This window comes from Chlorocebus sabaeus, chromosome 26, assembly GCF_047675955.1.
Source record: "Chlorocebus sabaeus isolate Y175 chromosome 26, mChlSab1.0.hap1, whole genome shotgun sequence".
Classification (NCBI taxonomy): domain Eukaryota; kingdom Metazoa; phylum Chordata; class Mammalia; order Primates; family Cercopithecidae; genus Chlorocebus; species Chlorocebus sabaeus.
The window spans coordinates 1712885-1733825 of NC_132929.1; the positions used below are offsets into that span (position 1 = coordinate 1712885).

General features: G+C 41.2%; 2 protein-coding genes across 2 annotated transcripts in view; one reads left to right on the forward strand and one right to left on the reverse strand.

Annotated features, from left to right (window-relative positions):
* Positions 1 to 20941, reverse strand: part of GABRG3 (gamma-aminobutyric acid type A receptor subunit gamma3) — a 566143-nt gene that overhangs the window by 511325 nt on the left and 33877 nt on the right. The window lies entirely within an intron of this gene.
* Positions 2940 to 3975, forward strand: LOC103246052 (prohibitin 1). Its single transcript, XM_037985291.2, has one exon. The coding sequence runs from the start codon at positions 2978 to 2980 to the stop codon at positions 3794 to 3796; it is 819 nt and encodes a 272-aa protein (XP_037841219.2). The 5' UTR covers positions 2940 to 2977; the 3' UTR covers positions 3797 to 3975.

Consider the following 20941-nt stretch of genomic DNA (forward strand, 5'->3'; position numbering starts at 1 on the left):
CGTTCAGTGGGGGAATGGACAGTCTTTTCAACCCACAGTGCTGGGAAAACTGGATATCCACAGGCAAAAGAATGAAGTTGCACCCTTACCTTACGCCATATACAAAAGTTAACTCAAAATGGATTTGAGACCTAACTGTAAGGCCTAAAACTACAAAACTATCAGAAGAAAGCATGAGGGAAAGCTTGACATTGGATTTAACAACCGTCTCTTGGATATAACACCAGAAGATCAGGCAACAAAAGAAAAACAAATGAACTTGACTGTAACAAAATTTAAAACTTCTGTGCATAGAGGGCACAACAGAGTAAAAAGGCAACCCATTGAGTGGGAGAAAATATTTGCAAATAGTATCTCTGCTAAGTGGTTAATATCCAGAATACATAAATAACTCCTACAACTCAACAACAACAACAAACGAACCTGATTTAAACGGCCAAAAAACTTAGACATTTCACCCAAGAAAATATAGAAACGGATAATAAGCACATGAAAACATCATCAGTTATTAGGGAAATGAAAAATCAAAACCACAAAATAACACCTCACACCCATTCGGATGGCTACTATTACAAACAAAAACAAACAAACAAACAACAACAACAGAAAATAACAAGTGCCAGCCAGGCTATGAAGACTTTATAATCCTTGTGCGCTGTTTATGGGAAGAAAAATGATGTACCCACTGTGGAAAATAGTAGAGTGATTCCTCGAAAAGCTAAAAATAGAATTACCATATGATCCAGTAGTTCCACGTCTGGGTATGCACCCAAAGGAATTAAAAGGAGGGGTTCAAACAGATGGAACAGCTATGCTAATAATATTATTCACAATAGCCAAAAGGTAGAAACAACTCAAGTGCTTATCAACAAATAAACGGATTTTAAAAATGTCGTATACATAGACAATGGATTATTATTTTGCCTTAAAGAGGAAGGATATTGTGATATGTGCCACAACATGAATAAACCTTGAGGATATTATGCTAAGTGAAATAAGATAGTCACAAAAGAGCAAATACTATGATTCCACTTATATAAGCCTCCTACAGGAGTCAAATTCAAAGAGACAGAAAGTACAGTGTTGGTTTCCAGTGACTAGAGAAGGGGAAATGGGAGCTGTTTAACGGGTACAGAGTTTCAGGTCTGCAAGATGAAAAGAGTTCTGGAGATGGACGGCGGTGGTGGCTACACAGCGATGCGAACGGACCTACTGCCACTCAACTGTATATTTAACAATGGTTAAGATGGTAAATTTTGTGTCATGTGTATTTTACTACAATATAATAAACCCTAAGCAATCAAGAGAAGGATGGGGATACGAAGGTAGGAAAGCCAGAAATGGGGTGGTGGGGAGCAATTTGCTGACTGAAAGAAAGCAGGTTCTATTTTTTTAAAGAATAAAATAGGCATGATGGAACTGAGTCCCCTACATTTGGGTTAAAATGGATTCTTCCTTTGAATTCTACCTTCCTTATCTGGTTGCTATTATTTCCTAAGAATTGAGAATTAGTATGTCTGAGAAGAATCATAAACTCGTAAGTTGTGCGGCAAACGTGAACCTTGCAAAGACACCCCGCTAAGCCTCGACAAGCACCAGCCACATTTGCTCCACTGATGGACTGAGGTGGTCCTAAGGGGAGTACGTGGGCTGCCTTTTCTCTTTGCCTCTGTTACAAAACCAAAGCAGACCCAGGCTTGGTTGTTTTTCTCCACTCTCCACGGTCGTCTGCATCCTGGAAGAAGCCAGAGAGCAGAGCCTGTGGAGGACTCTCTGAACCATCACGACGAGCTGAGGGGACAGCCCCAGTGGGAAGGGGGACCTGGCAGCGGCCTTGCTGGGGAGGGAATGCAGGGGGGTCTGTGGACGGACCTAGAGGCACGTGCCAAAAACTAGGGGTGAGCAGATGCTTTGCTTTGCTTATGGCGGAAGTTAAAGGAATCCTGTCATGGTCAAAAGGGAATAAATTGTATTTTATTTGAAGAAAGTTCCCGAAATCAATTCCTTTGGGACTTGATACCCAAAAATCACATTTAATATAGTACAAGATTCCTGCTAAACTCACCTCAGCCCCTCTCCTGATGGTCTTCATATGGTAATAAACATCTCATTTTGCTAACTTTGATGGCTCCTTCTTTGGCCCTGGGCCCCCTGAGGTGGGCACAGATGTCATTTAATAAGTCAGGTGGGTTAATAAGTAAGTTGTGTCCTTTTAAAATGGGGTTAATTCCTGGCGTGGTTCATAACAGGAAGAGAGGAAGCCTGGTTGGTCTGATTCTAGACGTTCTCCTAACTTTTCCAACGTGAAATGGCAAGTCGTATTGAGCTGGCTTCTCAAAATCCCAAGAAGGTTCTCTCTAAAACCAGACTTATGACAGCATGATTTACTTTAGAAAAATTAAGGAGAGGAGAAGAAAAGGGTAGAAAAAAAGACAAAGGAGTTGTGCTTGGCTCAGCAGGGCTCACAAGGTATGGTTCTGCAGTCATCCACCGGGGAAGGCGGCATGGCAGAAAGCCATCCCGGAAGGAAAGAGCCTATGGATTTACACAGAACCCCAGAGCAGGGAGGTGGCAGGCGTCCAGGGCCACAAAGACCAGTAGTCACAGTCACTTAGTTCTTTCTGAGCTGAGTCTTTTGATTAATACCTCTTACAAAAGATAGTTCTCATGCAGATTTTTAACTTATTTTATTTATTATTTATTTCGAGGAAGGGCTTGCTCTGTTGCCCACACTGGAGTGCAGTGATGCAATCATGGCTCACTGCAGCCTGGACCTCCTGGGCTCAGGCAATCCTCCCGTCTCAGCCTCCTAAGTAACGAGGACTACAGGCACACACCAACATATCAGGCTAATTTTTTAACGTTTTTATAGAAACAGGGTCTCGCTATGTTGCCTAGGCTGGTCTTGAACTTCCAGATTCAAACAGCCTTCCCACGAGAGTGGAAGCAGGTGTGAGAGGGTCCAGCAGAAGAAAACATGGCTGCCAAAGTGTTTGAGTCCATTGGCAAGTTTGGCCTGGCCTTAGCTGTTGCAGGAGGCGTGGTGAACTCTGCCTTATATAATGTGGATGCTGGGCACAGAGCTGTCATCTTTGACCGGTTCCGTGGAGTACAGGACATTGTGGTAGGGGAAGGGACTCACTTTCTCATCCCATGGGTACAGAAACCAATTATCTTTGACTGCCGTTCTCGACCACGTAATGTGCCAGTCATCACTGGTAGCAAAGATTTACAGAATGTCAACATCACACTGCGCATCCTCTTCCGGCCCGTCGCTAGCCAGCTTCCTCGCATCTTCACCAGCATCGGAGAGGACTATGATGAGCGTGTGCTGCCGTCCATCACAACCGAGATCCTCAAGTCAGTGGTGGCTCGCTTTGATGCTGGAGAACTAATCACCCAGAGGGAGCTGGTCTCCAGGCAGGTGAGCGACGATCTTACAGAGCGAGCAGCCACCTTTGGGCTCATCCTGGATGACGTGTCCTTGACACATCTGACCTTCGGGAAGGAGTTCACAGAAGCGGTGGAAGCCAAACAGGTGGCTCAGCAGGAAGCAGAGAGGGCCAGATTTGTGGTGGAAAAGGCTGAGCAGCAAAAAAAGGCAGCCATCATCTCTGCTGAGGGTGACTCCAAGGCGGCTGAGCTGATTGCCAACTCACTGGCCACTGCAGGGGATGGCCTGATCGAGCTGCGCAAGCTGGAAGCCGCGGAGGACATCGCATACCAGCTCTCACGTTCTCGGAACATCACCTACCTGCCAGCGGGGCAGTCTGTGCTCCTCCAGCTGCCCCAGTGAGGGCCCACCCTGCCTGCACCTCCGCGGGCTGACTGGGCCACAGCCCCGATGATTCTTAACACCGCCTTCCTTCTACCCCCACCCCAGAAATCACTGTGAAATTTCATGATTGGCTTAAAGTGAAGGAAATAAAGGTAAAATCACTTCAGATCTCTTAAAAAAAAAAAAAAACAAACAAACAGCCTTCCCACTTGGGCCTCCCAAAGTGCTGTGATTACAGGCATGAGCCACTGGGCTCAGCCACTCACATAAACTTTCAGTAAGTGTCTGGGGTCTTTTAGGGAAATTAAGTTAACATACAGCAGTGGAGAAGAAAAGATGTATTTCCTCTCTCTGAATCCCTACATTATATGATTACTCCCTATTTTCAGATCATGGGCGCCTTTTAGCGCCCTCAACAAGGAAAGCCAGCCACTGGAAGGCAAGTCTGTGTGATTCGCCCTCACCCTTCCCACAGCATTTGGCACAGTAGGTGACCCCCGGATGTTGTGTAACTATGGTGCGTAAAAATTGCAGTTGTAAAGTTATAATTACTTAACTTTACATGTTAAATGCTCGCGAGCTTGCCAACTGCAACACGAAAAAATACGTTCTTTTCTCTTTTAATGTTCTTTTATTGATACATAACAGACGAACATATTTTTGGGATACACGTGTTAATTTAATACATTTACATAGTCCATAAAGATCACATCAGCATAATTGGAATATCCATTGCCTTAAACATTCATCCTTTCTTTGTGCTAGGAACATTTGAATTATTCTTTTTCAGTTATTTTGAAATATACAATAGATCATTATAAACAACAGTCACCTTACTGATTATATAGCACTGTCTTACTTTTGAACGAGAATAATTTTTAAATGTCTCCTAGAACATGATGACGATTACATGCTGACCCAAGTAGTTGAGCAAATGGCTAATAAAAGATCATCGGAGACAAAGCTGTTCCTGAAAATAATCATCTGTTACAACAAAAATTATATTACCTCCACGGAGAGGAAAAAGTAGAGAGTGACGTTGTGAGAGCAAATGAAACCATGAATATTCATTCATAAACAAGCGAGAGACAGAAAACAACAGGCCGGGGGCGGTGGCTCAAGCCTGTCATCCCAGCACTTTGGGAGGCCGAGGCGGGTGGATCACGAGGTCAGGAGATCGAGACCATCCTGGCTAACATAGTGAAACCCCGTCTCCACTAAAAATACAGAAAAATTAGCCGGGCGTGGTGGCGGCACCTCTAGTCCCAGCTACTCAGGAGGCGGAGGCAGGAGAATGGCGTGAGCCTGGGAGGTGGAGCTTGCAGTGAGCAGAGATGGTGCCACTACACTCCAGCCTGGGCCACAGAGCGAGACTCCATCTCAAAAAAAAAAAAACCAGAAACAGAGATTCCAACAGACAAGCTACAGGACCAACAGGTGTTGACAGGGACAAAAAGGTGGAGGGGGAAGAGGTCTAGGTGTTTACAGCTGTCCATGCAAGGGAATCCCTAAAGAGCTGTCCCAGACCAGCAGTGGGAATGAGACGCGGAGACACTAAGGAACTTTGAGCAGACGTGTCAAGTGAGGCGACATACCCCGGGAGGGCACAGCCTGGCTGCAGAGGGGCTCAGCTGCTCACCAGTTTTATCATCTCGAAAAGTTTCTTCACGTCTCTGTGCCTCAGTTCCCCTGGGCGGAAGACAGGCTGATGGCAGAACCTAATTCAAGATGAGGGTAGAGGGCCGGGCTGTTACACAGTAAGCAGCTGGCACTCAGCAAATTTTTAGCTATGGTTGTTAAGGCCCCTGGAATTAAATGTGGAATAGAATGCCAAAATATTGCATTTGCTTCTTTTCAAATAATGTTTATGTTTAAAAGTCACCCTAGGCACTTAAGTTTCTACTTTTTCATGAAAAGAGTAAATACGACTTAAGTATTTAAATATCAGTCCATGAATTTTCAGAAGATGAATAAATAGCATTAACTCTCATGCCCCCACAGCATAAAAGGCTCTCCCAATAGCTGGGAACCTCCCTTCCATCCTTCCCGCCTTTGGGGACAAGGGTGGGGAACCGGGTTCAACCGTCCCTTTCCTTTTCCTAAACTAAGAGTCCCACTGAGCACAATGATGCATTAGGTAGAGGCTCCCCTACACCCATCACCAACCTTCCTTTCAGTTCTGCCTTCTCTCCCTCTGCTAATGTCCACAGACGAAGGATGATAAGATTTATTACATGTCTCTGTGATCAGCACTTTGCATTTAATCAGTATGCAGTAGCGTTCTTGTTCCCATTTTACAGAGAGGAAGTTAAACTATGATTGAGGAGTGACTTAACTGGGATTCGGCAGCTTCACCAAAGCAGAGAATCCAGGATTCCACCCTCAACCTCCTGGAGTTTTCTGTTTTGGTAGTGAGGCTTAAAGAGACTCTAGGCCGGGCGCAGTGGCTCATGCCTGTAATCCCAGCACTTTGGGAGGCTGAGGCGGGCGGATCACAAGGTGAGGAGATCGAGATCATCCCGGCTAACACGGTGAAACCCCGTCTCTACCAAAAATACAAAAAAAATTAGCCGGGCGCAGTGGCGGCGCCTGTAGTCCCAGCTACTCGGGAGGCTGAGGCAGGAGAATGGCGTGAACCCGGGAGGCGGAGCTTGCAGTGAGCCGAGATCGCACCACTGCACTCCAGCCTGGGCGACACAGCGAGACTCCGTCTCAAAAAAAAAAAAAAAAAAAAAAAAGAGAGACAGACCTAGAGAACAAATACTTCAATGGGATTAGTACTGTTTTTTATCATCATCATCATCATTATCATGATTATCATGACAACTAATCTTTCAAGAATTTTTTAAACACAAATTCTCTGTCTCTGAGGATTATATAAAACCTATCCATAGCATCTCAGTGAAGATTTGTTTTCAAATGCTTTTTTTCTAACTTGGAGAATACTGTTATGGGGAGTAAGTGGAAGACTTTGGGTAAAAAGCACATGGGATAAGCAAACTTTGTCAACATTGCAGTTTTGCCAACACTCTGAGTCCTTGCAAAGATGTTTTCCATAACTTAGTACTGGAGCCCTGAGATGGTAAAGTCTCTATCGCAGGTCCCATTCCAGCTCAGTTAAGGTCCTATTTGGCCAATTTACTTGGTTCAGACCCTTAAATATAGGGTTTACAGCTAATCCTATTTCCATTCATCCCAGAACTCCAATGCCCTCACTCCTTTCCCAAACACCCTTTAAATACGTGATCCCGAGGAGGCCAGCAGGAGGGGACAAAGATCAAGATAAGGTTATTGTCATTTCGCTGTGGGTCAGATACAACAAGTAACACGGAAGGAGGCAAATAGTGACATTCTACATTTTTGCGCATCCATGTAAAATATACTACTAAGAGACCTTGAGAATTCCTGTTCTCAAAAGAATAAAACCACTGCTGTTAAGTTCAGAACCACAAATCCTTCAGAGCTCTGACGGGCAGGTGCTCAAAGGCTCCGATCTCAATTTCCACCTCCTGAAAGGGTTTGAGGGCAAGAATGTAAGAGAATTCCTGAAAGGGTTTGAGGGCAAGAATGTAAGAGAATTGAGGAAGGCAAGTGCCAAGCCTAGTAATGTTATAAACTTGACTCTAAAGTAGCCATATGGCCTTGAGAAAGTCACTTAAATTTGATGGGGTTTTTCTCCATCTATCAACTGAATATTTGAAGTAAGATCTTTTTCCAGCCACGAATTCTGTTCGTTATAACAGGAAAGATAAGTTCTAACAACTCCCTTTGTAATAGCAGCTTCTCGCTTCCACCGTCTGGCAGGGAATGCAGAACTGCGCTGACCAGCAGAGCTGTCAGTTAAGAGCAGATGTGAAGGGCTAACTGCACTATGCCTTTAACTGAGGATGGTATGAAAATCCTCAGTGCCTGACAAACCTCACTGTACCTGAGTGACATGAACAAAGTGACATCAGCAAGACGGCAGAGTAGGAAACCCCAGACCCTACTTTCCACGTGAAGCCGCTGACTTAACCACACGATACAGACCAGCTGCCTCTGTGAGAGATCTCGAACACAATTCAGAGGTCTCTGCAGCACCCCCGGCCAGTGCAAAGCCAACCACACAGAAGTCCCCGTAGGAAAATTCCTGGCGCACACCTGCCAGACTGCCTCCCCGCAAGTACACGGGGGGTGTTCAGGAGAACATTCCCCACTTCTCTCTGAGGAAAGAAGGAAAAGAGTAGAACATTTTCAACATTCTGACTTTTCGTGGGGCTGCCCAAGGGACTGGTTTCTGTGTTCTCTGAATTTAAACGCTTACAGGAACAGGGTGGCAGGTTGGTGGACCCAGAACAGGCAATGGACGTGGCTTGTTTTACCACCGGACTCTGCAGTACCACAGAAAGACAGTAGGGGGAGTGCCAGTACCTCAGTTTGCTACACCACCAAAGACACTGCAGTACCACAGACAGACATCAGAGGGAGCCCCTGAGTGGAAAGCAACCCACCCTTCCATTAGTAACTTGGTGCAAAAGTAATTGCGGTTGTGGAAATTACTTTTGCACCAACCTAATACATTTAAGTGCGCAAGTCTGAAGAGCATGCATCCCCAGAAAAGGCTTTAGACGTCTCCAGGATCTCTGGCCATGCTGATTGGTGAAAGTCCTTCCTGCATGAAACCTGACCACAAAGACTGGGTCCAAGCTCACAAATTAAATATCCTAAAACTAATCCTAAAGGCATGAGAATATATGAATTAGCATATAGATAATTCAAAATAACTGTCGTAAGGATGCTCAAGGACATAAAAGGCGGCGTAGATGGAAAAAACTAACGAAATTTTTAAAAAATGAACAAAATGATAATATCAGAAAAGAGACAGAAACTAAGAAGAACCAAACATAATTACCAGGAGTGAGGAATGAATTAAGTGAATTTAAAAATTCACAAGAAGCACTCGATAGCAGACTTGATCAGATAGAAGAAAGAACCAGTAAATTCAAGAACAAGACTTTTTAAATTATCAAGACGAAGCAAAAACAAAAAAAGAGTGAAGCAAAGCAGAGAAAGCCTAATGGACTTACGGTAGAGTGTCAAGCAGAATGACATATGCATTATGGGAATTTAAAAGGAACAAATGGGGAAAGAGACTATTTGAAGAAATGATGGCTGAAAACTTCCCAAATCTGAGGAAAGAAATGGACATACATAATCAAAAAGCTAAAAGAACCATAAGTAGAAAAAAAATAAAGAGATCTACAAAGAGACACATCATAATCCAACTGTCAAAAGTCACAGACAGTGAGAATCTTGAAAGCAAAAAGAAAAGTGACTCATCTTGTACAAGGGAGCTTGTATTAGATTATAACCTCATTTCTCAGCAGCAACCTTACAGGACAGAATGAAGTTGGATAATATATTCAAAATGCTGAAAGGAAAAAAAATCAACCAAGAATATTATATATGGTAAAAACTCTCCTTCAAAAATGAAAAAGAATGTAAGACATTCTCAGACAAAGTAAAGCTGAAGTGACAGAGCCACTGCACTCCAGCCTAGGTGACACAGTGAGACTTTGTCAAGAAAGAAAGAAAGAAAGAAAGAAAGAAAGAAAGAAAGAAAGAAAGAAAGAAAGAAAGAAAGAAAGAAAGAAAGAAAGGGAGAGAGAGAGAGAGAGAGAGAGAGAGAGAGAGAGAGAGAGAGAGAGGGAGGGAGGGAGGGAGGGAAAGAAAGAAAGAGAGAGAAAGAGAGAAAAGAAAGAAAAGAAAGAAAAGGAAGGAAGGAAGGAAGGAAGGAAGGAAGGAAGGAAGGAAGGAAGGAAGGAAGGAAGGAAGGAAAGAAGGAAGGAAGGAAGGAAGGAAGGAAGGAAGGAAGGAAGGAAGGAAGGAAGGAAGGGGAGCCAAGAGAGTTCATCATGACTAGAGCTTCCATGTAAGAAATACTGAAAGTAGTCCTTCAAATTGAAGTGGAAGAATGATAAACAGCAACATTAAACCATATAAATAGATAGAAATTACTTTTAAATCAGGTATAGAATTTAAAAAACAAAAGCATAAAAAGTAATTAGAAAACTATGTTAATGTATATGCAGTATACAAAGAGGTAACTGAAGTCATCAACAACATAAAGTGTGGGCAAACAAGTCTTAAAGACAAGTCAAGATTTAAGACTTCTTAAGACAAGTTTTAACACATTAAGAAGATTTAAATTATTCAAAGTATTGTATTTGACCACAATGGGATGAAACAAGAAATCAACTGCAGAAGCATAATTTTTATATGCAATTGAAATTATCAGTTTAAAAGAGATTGTTATATTTCATGTAATTGTAATGGTAACCAGGAAGAAAATATCTATAGAATATACACAAAGGAAAATCAAAAGGGAATCAAAACATGTCAATCAAAAAAAATCAAACACAGCCAGGCATGACAGCTCACACCCGTAATCCCAGCACTTTGGGAGGTCGAGACAGGCAGACCACGAGGTCAGGAGATCGAGACCATCCTGGCTAACAAGGTGAAACACCATCTCTACTAAAAACACAAAAACAAAATTAGCCGGGCGTGGTGGTGGGTGCCTGTAGTCCCAGCTACTCAGCAGGCTGAGGCAAGAGAATGGCGTGAACCCAGGAGGCGGGGCTTGCAGTGAGCCGAGATCGCACCACTGCACTCCAGTCTGGGCGACAAAGCGAGACTCCATCTCAAAAAAAAAAAAAGAAAAAGAAAATCAAACACAAAAGAAAGTGAGCGGCAAGAGAGGAAAGGAGGGGCACAAAGCTATAACACATCCAGAAAAAAAAAATTAACAAAATAGCAACAGTAACTCCTCCCCTATCAGTAATTACTTTCTAAGTAAATGGATTACAACCCTAATTAAAATATATAGCTTGACTAAATGGATTTTTAAAAGATCAAAGAACATGCTGTCTACAAGAGACTCACTTTAGATCTAAGGACATACATAGGTTAAAAGTGAAAGGATGAGAAAAGTTTCTTTTTTTTTTTTTTTTTTTTGTATTTTTTAGCAGAGACAGGGTTTCACCGTGTTCACCAGGATGGTCTCCATCTCCTGACCTCGTGATCCACCCATCTCGGCCTCCCAAAGTGCTGGGATTACAGGCTTGAGCCACCGCGCCCGGCCAAGAAAAGATATTCTATGCAAATGGGAATCTAAAAAAAGTAAGGATGACTACATTTGTATTGGACAAAAGAGATTTTAAGCCAAAGATTTTATGCCACGAGACATAAAGAAGATTGTTATTCAGTAATAAAAGGGTCCATTCACAAGAAAGACATAACAACCATAAATAAATATACACCTAACATTAGAGTTCCCAAATTTATAAGGTAAACATTGGCAGAGCTGAAGAGACAACTAGACAGCAGAACAATAACAGTAGGAGACTTCAATATTTCACTTTCAGTTATATAAAGAACCAGACAGAAGATAAGCAAAGAAATAGAGGAGTTGAACAACACTACAAACCAACTGGACCTGACAGACATATTCCGAACACTCCACCCAACAAAAGCAAAATACACCTTCTCCTCAAGCGCAAATAGACATTCTCAAAGACAGAAGACATGTTAGTCCACAAAACAAGTTTTAACATATTTAAGATTGAATCACTCAAAGTACAATAGAACGAAATAAATCAACAGGAAAGTAAAACAGGAAAATTCACAAAGATATGGAAATTGAATAATTTACTCTTAAACAACCAAAGGGTCAAAGGAGAAATCACAAGGAAACTTAGAAAATATGTGGAGACAAATAAAGAAAACACAACATATCAAAACTTATGGCCTACAACAAAAGCAGTACAAAGGAAGAAATTTATAGCAGTAAAGACTTACATTTAAAAAGGAGGAAAAACCTCAAATCAACAATCTAAGTTTACACCCTCAAAAAACTAGAAAAAAATATAATTAAAGAAATGTAGCTGAAGAAAGCAAATAATACAGATTGTACACGGATAAATGAAATAGGAAATAGAAAATAGAAAAAAATCAACAAGGCCAGTCGCAGTGGCTCAAGCCTGTAATCCCAGCACTTTGGGAGGCCAAGGCGGGCAGATCACAAGGTCAGGAGATCGAGACCATCCTGGCTAACACGGTGAAACTCCGTCTCTTCTAAAAATACAAAAAGAAATTAGCCGGGCGTGGTGGCGGGCGCCTGTAGTCCCAGCTACTCCAGAGGCTGAGGCAGGAGAATGGCGTGAACCCAGGTGGTGGAGCTTGCAGTGAGCCGAGATCGCGCCACTGCACTCCAGCCTGGGCGACAGAGCAAGACTCCGTCTCAAAAAAAAAAAAAAAAAAAAAAACAACAAAACCAAGAGCTGATTCTTCAAAAAGATCAATGAAATATATAAACCCTTAGCTAGACTAAGAAAAAATGAAAGAAGACTCAAATAGCTATACTTAAAAATGAAAGAATATTACAACCAATGTCACAAAAATAAGAAGAATTGTGAGACTATTATGAATAATTGTATGCCAACAAACTTGATAAACTAGAAGAAATAAATATTCTTAGAAGCATATAACCTACCAAGACTCATTCATGAAACAATAAAAAATCTTGGCCAGGCACAGTGGCTCACATCTGTAATCCCAGCACTTTGGGAGGCCAAGGCAGGTGAATCGCTTGAGCCCAGGAGTTAAAGATCAGCCTGAACAACATGGCAAAACTCTCTATCTACAAAAAATACAAAAATTAGCCAGGAGAGGTGGTGCACACCTGTGGTCCCAGCTACTCAGAAGATTGAGGTGGAAAGATCACATGAGCCCAGTGAGGTCAAGACTACAGTGAGCCATGATCACGCCACTGCACTCCAGTCTAGGTGACAGAGTGAGACCCTGTCTCAGGAGGAAAAAAAAAAAATCTTTTAGTAAGGAGACTGAATCAGTAACAAAAACTTCCTGTCACTGAAAAGCTCAAGACCAGGTGGCTTCACCAGGGATTCTATCAAACATTTAAAGAAGAAAAAACACTAATCCTTTCTTAAACTCTGCCAAGACAAATAAAGAGGAGGAATACTTCCAAACTCATTCTATAAGGACAGCATTACCCTGATAGCAAAGGCAGGCAAAGTCAAAAGAAAAGTATAGGCCAATATCCTCGACAATTTTGATGACAAACCCTCAACAAAATACTAGAAAACAGAATTCAATAGCACTTTAAAACTGTTATACATCATGGCCAAGTGGGATTTATTCCTGAAATGCAAGGATGGTTCAACATACAAAAAAAATCAATCAATATATTATGCTATATTAACAGAATGAATTTTTAAAAATGCATATTCTCAATTGATCCCGAAAAAATATCTGACAAAATTCAACAGCCTTTCATTATAAAAAGCACTCAATACCATAGGAATAGAGGAAAACTATCTCAACATAATAAAGGCCATACATAAAAAGCCCACAGCTAACCTCATCCTCGATGGCTAAAAGTTTTTTTCTAAGATTAGGAACAAGAGATGAATGCTTGCATTCACTGCTTCTATTCAATATAGTACTGGAAGAAATTCTGCTCAAAAAGAAATAAAACCATCCAACTTTGGAAAGAAGTAATATTTTCTCTAGTCACAGACAACATGATCTTAGATGTAGATGACTGTAAAAATTGCACATGCACACACAAATGTTAAAACTAATAAATTCAGCAAAGTTGCTGAATATAAAATCAACACTCAAAAGACAGTTGTGTTTACATACATTAACAACAAACAAAAAAGAAGTTAATGAAACGATTCCATTTACAAGAGCATTAAAAACAATAAAATACTTTGGAATAAACTCAACTAAAGAGGCAAAGGACTTATACACGAAAAACTACAAAACATTGTTTGTAGAAATTAAGGAAAACACCAGTAATAAAAAGACATCTTGCTTTCACAGATTGGAAGGCCTAATATTGTTAAGATGTCAATCCTATTCAAAGCAATCTACAGATTCAATATAATTCCAGTATAAATACCAAAAGCATTTTTGGCAGAAATAGAAAAGCCAATTCTAAAATTATATAGAGTCTCAAGGGACCCCAAATAACTAAAACAATCTTGGGGGTAAAAAACAAAGTTGGAGGTCTGACACTTCCTAGTTTGAAAACTTACTACAAAATCAAACAGCATGATACTGGTATAAACACAGATATATAGACCAATGGAACAGAATAGAGAGCCCATACTTCAATCCTTGCATAAAGTAGCCAACTGAATTTCAACAATGATGCCAAGACTACAAAAGGAGAAAAGGACAGAGTCTATAAAGGATTCAGGGACAATTGTATCTCCATATGCCGAAGAATGAGGTTAGCACTCTTACTATACATCACATACAAAATTTAACTCAAAATGGATCAAAAGCCTAAATATGAGACCAAAAACTATAAAACGTCTATGAGAAAACAGTGGAAAAGATTAATTATGTTGAATTTGGTAATAATTTCTTGGATATGACAGTAAAAGCTCAGGAAACAGAAGCAAAAATAGACAAATGGACTACATTAAACTTAAAAACTCCTGCACATCACAATAGCCAAGACGTAGAAGGAACAGAAATGTCAATCAACATGTGAATGAAAAAAGAATATGTGGCATATACATACAATATTTTTCAGCCTTAAAAAATAAAGAAATCCTGTCATGTTCTACTAGGTGGATGAACTTTGAGGACATCATGTTAAGTGAAACAAGTCAATCATAAAAGAACAACTATGTTAAGATTCCACTCACATGAAGTATCTTAAAGTAATCAGAAATCCAGATGTGAAGTCCTATGATTCTATTACAGCCAATAAGCCTAACTACTACAAAATATTTTATTTTTATCTTCAAATTTTTCACCTTCCAATCTATTTTTACAATTCAAACACTTCCAGTATCATAAATTGTTTGAAGAGTTTTATTAATACGTACCTTTTAACAGCCTCCTTCTAGTGTAAGTGGTAAGTAAATCTTGTTTTTGCCTTTCTGTCTACCACTATTCATTCACAAATAATTAGTGGAAGACTGCTGAGCTACACAGAGTTCTAATGTCTGAGGACAGAGCAAAATCAAGACATAGAGTCCCCACTTTCATAGCATTTAAATCACAGGGGATAAAACAGAGATTAAACAAGGACAGAGCAAAATCAAGACAGAGTCCCCACTTTCATAGCATTTAAATCACAGTGGATAAAAACAGAGATTAAACAAGTAAGCTAATCAATAAGCCAACTGTTTTTTATAGTTATGAGTACTATGAAAGGAATTAAACCAGGTACTGAGATAAAGATTGACTATGGTGTGGGAAAGAGAGCCTACCTTGGATACAGTGATTCACTCCCCATATCCATTCCTTCCTATAGAGTTAATACAGCCTTGAAAAAGCACAGAACCCAGTAACATCTAATGTGTTACAAAGAGAATATATATGTAATTCATCCCGCAAAAATATATTGAGATTTTAAAATATATCTGTAAAGATTACAGTCAAGAACTTCCCAAAAGTGATGAAATACATCAAATCACAGATCTGAGCACTTTATCGAACTCCAAGAATGATAAACATTATGAAAACCACGCCTGGGCACATCATTATCAAACTGCTGAAAAGTTAATTAAAAAAAAGTCTTAAGATGAGTCAACAAGAAGTACATTGCATAAACAATAAAAACAGTTAAGATAATGGCTGATATCTTATAAAAAGCAATATAAATAAATAAAAGTGGTGTGAGATTTTTTTCAAGTACTGAAAGAAAAAAATATTAGCCTACAATTCTGTACCCCAAAAAATGACCTTCAAAAATCAAGATGAAATAAACATCTTCACACAGAAAAATATTAGAGAATTCATCTCCATCTGATCTGCAGTATTCAAAATACTTTAAAATATTCTTTACACTATTAATAAATTATAGCATATGGGAGCTTGGATCTACGAGAAGGAACAAAGAGCAGCAGAAAAAGTAAGCTATTTAGTTACCCACCACTACTGAACTCAATGAAAATGTGTTAAGATTCTATATGTGAGAACTTCTAGAATCTGACAGAATTGCCATGCACCTCAATTTTCCAGAAGTAAATGAGAATTGTAGATCTAAGTAGTATCCTGATCTAGGCTAAAGTAGCAGATTGGAAAATACATTTTAATACACGAGGATGGGGGTTGAAGCCACAAAGGCTGGTGTTACTATCAAATAAAATACTGTATAAAATGAAGAGAAGAGACTGAAAGATAACTTATTGAAAGGCCAGGAATCTGGGTGATGGAAGGAGGAAGAGAAACTAGGAAGGGGACAGTGAGAGAGGAGAAGATACTTCATCGAAGCAGAGAGAGAGACGCGTTCTTCTGAAGAAAGTGTCAAAGTCGTACACAGCACAATAAAGATAAAGAACATTTCCAAAAGTCCTAAGAGAGTTGCAGAATTGAAAAAGTAGATGCTGTGGTCAGAATTTAAAGAATAAGAATAAGAATCTCAGTGTTTGCCCAGGTGCAGTGGCTCACACTTGTAATCCCAGCACTTTGAGAGGCCAAGGCGGGCAGATCACTTGAGGTCAAGAGTTCGAGACCAGCCAGTTCAAGTCCAGCCTGGCCAACAGTGGCGAAACCCTGTCTCTACTAAAAATACAAGAATTAGCCAGGCATGGTGGTGCGGGCCTGTGATCTCAGCTACTCGAGACTGAGGCAGGAGAATCGCTGGAACCCAGGAGGAGGAGTTTGTGGCGAGCCAAGATTGTGCCATTGCACTCCACCCTGGGTGACAAAGTGAGACTCCATATCAAAAACAAAACAAAGAAACAAAACAAAACAATCAAACAAAAAAAAACCTCAGTGTTTAAGCCGCTCTGAATTATGTCAAGGACCAGATCTGGGGATAGTGGAACAGCAAAGGCAATGGAGATTAAGCTCTTTCAAACCGAGCAGGTCCCACATCTACAACAACAAGGAGTTTGGAATATGGGTCTGTTTTTAAATAGAGAAGAACAGAGATGAGAAAGGGGAAGGGGAAATGTGTGAAAGTGAAGCTCAAGGGAGGCAAGGGCTTCAAGAGAGAAGGTGGAAAATGGTGTGGAAATGACTTGAGAGCATGAAGCTGGCCAGCCCCAACTTAATCTAACCCTGCTATTTTCCAAGAGCCAAACTGATGTTACCCTCGATCTTCTCTTAAATTTAGAAATGCCTGGGGCTACTGTTTTGACCACAGTGAAGCTATCTCAGTTGTTCTAGGTAAAAGAACCAAGCAAAGTTACTACATTTCTAGAATATTTAATTAGCTGCTTGCCCTGATTGCTAAAGTTATCACCTTGTTCATTCTGGGGCCTGGGCGCTCCTTGATGAAGAATCTTTCTTTCAGGCGAAAGCACAAACAGAGAGAGGACAAGATTCCTAGGAAGGCGCCATGGAGGAGGGGTGGCATGCAGCTCTGGGGATCCAACAAACTACCCTACATCCCAAGCCATCAGCCTAGGTATGTGACACATCAGCCTTGTGTGCAACACCTTAGCTTAGGTATGTAACCCCAGCTCCACAAAAACTACAAAACTTAGCTGGGCTTGGTAGTATGTGCCTGTAGTTCCAGTCACTTGGGAGGCTGAGGTGGGAGGATCACCTGAGCCTTGGAGGCAGAGGTTGCAGTAAGCCACGATCACACCACTGCACTCCAGCCTGGATGACGGAGTGAGAGCCAAAAAAAAGAAGAAAGAAGAAGAAGCAAAAGCAGGAAGAGGAGGAGGTGGAGGAGGAGGAGGTGGAGGAGGAGCAGGAGGAGGAGGAGGTGGAGGAGGAGCAGGAGGAGGAGGAGGAGCAGGAGGAGCAGGAGGAGGAGGAGGAAAGGAAGAGGAAAAGGAAGAAGAAGTTGCCTGAGGAATCTAGGACTCCCACTTTAAGAACGCTTTACATCTTAGGAGAGATGGTGAGTTCTGTGCTGGGGCATGCGTGGTATCACTGTAGGATGGCCAGCCCTTCCTGGCTGCCCTTTTGAATCTGGCTACAAATTTGGATTGATGATGCTGTTTGGGCCTCAAAAGGCTCTCATTGCCTTGAGGATGATAATTGTCCTAACGTAAGCATTGTTAGCTTTTCCTGAGCACTTAGAACATGACTATGGTCTTAGCAGTAGGCTCACTAGGTAAAGTCCTAGGCAAACAAATACATATTAGAAGCTGACAAATACTGGAAACCTTTTTCAGCCTTCCCCAAATTTCTTCTTTACCTGGCTAGAACTGTTGCTTGTTTGTTTATCTAAATATGTAAGTATGTATGTATGTATATATTGGATCCTAACAGTTTTTTCAATCGCCATGTGTCCTCTGATAAAAATGCAAATATCTTGGTAGGACTAGTACTTTCCAGCCTATACAGTCAGCTCAGTAAGGGGACATCAGAACAAAACTGAGAAGAAAAGCAAAAAGACACCCAGGACCAACCCACCCTGTTACAACACTGACGGCTCGTTCTACACGGTTTGCTATCAGTATTCAAGCTCTCTCAACTTGGAATTCATTCTTTATCTCAGCCTAGAGGAGCCCACAGCAGTCCAGTGTGCACCTGTGGAGCATGTGTCCACACCCAGGGCAGCTGAAGAGTGAGCGGGGGACGCAGTGTCTTCCAGACAGCACCATGAGCAGAGTCTGAGTTCAACCGAGGACTGTCAGAGCCTCCCATACTGTCCCCTGCACTTCCTTCCCTCTCCTTGCTCTCCATCCTCGCCCTGTCCCACCCCTACCTCTCTTCTCTGGGAACATTCCTCACCCATGGGGGCTGCAGGTGAACTGAGATGGGAACAGATCTTGGATTTTCTTCTGACCCAGCCCCTAGCGAGGTGCCACTTTGAAAAGGCCAACTGACACCCATCACGGCCTCAGCTGAGCTTTACCCCAGGGCAGCGCTGCAGAGACGTCCACTCACGGTGACCCTGAAAGTGAGCAGGGGCTGCTCTGCTGGTGCCACTTACCAGATTAATGTTCTCTCTTTTCCTTTCCTTCCAACTTACAAAATTGAGGTGTGTACCCTTCTGCAGGGGGATAGTAGGGAGTGGTGAGGGAAGAAAGTTTAAAAAAAAAAAAAAGCTACCAGCACCCAATGTTTAGACAAGCAATATGGGAATTTTAAAAAACAGCCAGATTAATTAGTTTTATTTATGGAGGCCACACAGGCCTGCCAACTTCTAGCACAGCAGAGTACCCCAGATTCAATTCTCGACTGAATCTCTGAGTAATTGTCAGCCAAAAGATTCCTATCCCATCTATATTTGGAAGAACTGTTCATCACATTTTTGGAATGAAAATTAAGGGCATGTGCACATTTTTTGAGTGATAAGAAAAAGTCACCTGAACCTGCAATACAAATATTCAGAATATGAGACAATTGAGAGTGAGTCACTCTTTTTAGCCATGTGGGCTCACGTTTAACCCTCCAGATTAACAGTATAAACTAATGCCAAATATTTAGTGATTATGTTCTAATGCATTTGAGTAGGTTAATACATACTTACATATTTTCAACACTGATTCTGGATGTGAATTTTTTCTGTTATTTTAATGCACATAAAATAGAATTATTTAGCTGAATTAATTTTAAAAGGCCCATATGCTGGGAACACGTAAGGCTAATTTCAATTCAATACCAGTTACCTGTCATATGTAACAGTAGCTATAGTATGTTTAGTAATAGTTTGTATTATGCTCCAGAAAGAGAAGATGGACAATGGATAGCATATACTGAACAAAGATTTCATGATGAATACATCAAAAGAAATTGCAAAAAAAGCAAAAATTGACAAAAGAGAACTAATTAAACTAAAGAGCTTCTGCGTAGTAAGAGAAACTATCAACAGAGTAAACAACCTACAGAATGGACGAAAATATTTGCAAACTATGCATCTAATAAAAATCCAATATCTAGAATCCATAAGGAAATTAAATAAACCAACAAGCAAAAAATAAACAACCCCATCAATAATGAGTAAAGGACATGAAACAGACACTTCTCAAAAGAAGACACATATGCAGCCAACAAGCATATGAAAAAATGCTCAACATCACTGGTCTTTAGAGAAATGCAAATCAAAACCACAATGAGATACCATCTCACACCCGTCAGAATGGCTATTATTAGGAAGCCAAAAAATAACAGATGCTGGTGAGGTTGTAGAGGAAAAGGAACGCTTATCCACTGCTGATGGGAATGTAAATTAGTTCAGCCACTGTGGAAAGTAGTATGGCGACTTCTCAAAGAACTTAAAACAGAGCAAACATTTGACCCAACAATCCTGTTATTGGGTATATACCCAAAGGAACAGAAATCATTCTACTATAAAGACACATGCATGTGGGCCAGGCACAGTGGTTCACGCCTATAATCCTAACACTTTGAGAGGCTGACGCAGGCTGATCACTCGAGCTCAGGAGTTCGAGACCAGCCTGAGGAACATGGTGAGACCCCTTCCCTACTAAAAATATGAAAAATTAGCCAGGGATGGTGGTGCACACCTGTGATCCCAACTACTCAAGAGGCTGAGATGGGAAGATCGCGTGAGCCTGGAGAGCAGAGGTTGCAGTGAGCCAAGATTATGCCACTGCACTGCAGCCAGGATGACAGAATAAGACCCGGTCTCAAAACAAGCAAACAAACAAACAACAACAACAAAACCCACATGCACATGTATGTTCACTGCAGCACTATTCACAATGGCAAAGATACAGAATCAAACGAAATGTCCATCAACTCTGGATTGGCTCATGTGGTCTCAGCAACTCAGGAGGCTGAGCTGGGAGGATTACCCGAGCCCAGGAGTTCGAGGCTGCAGTAAGCCAGATTGCCCCACCACACTCCAGCACTCCAGTCTGGGCAACAGAGCAAGATCCTGTCTAAAAAAAAAAAAAAAAAAAAAAAAAAAAGAATGAGATCATGTCCTTTACAACAACATAAATAGAGTTGGAGGCCATTATCCTAAGTGAACTAATGCAGTAACAAAAAACCAAATACTGCATGTTTTCACTTACAAGTGGGAGCTAAACACTGAGTACACGTAGACAAAAAGAAAGGAACAACAAACACCAGGCCTATTTGAAGGTGGAGGTGAAAGGAAGGTGAGAATCAAAAAACTACCTATCGGCTACTATGCCTATTACCTGGGTGATGAAATAACCTGGACACACCAAATCCCCATGGCATGAAATTCACCTGTAT

Excerpts from the sequence above, each read along its gene's own strand:
- LOC103246052 (XM_037985291.2), top strand. The coding sequence starts at position 2,978 with ATGGCTGCCAAAGTGTTTGAGTCCATTGGCAAGTTTGGCCTGGCCTTA.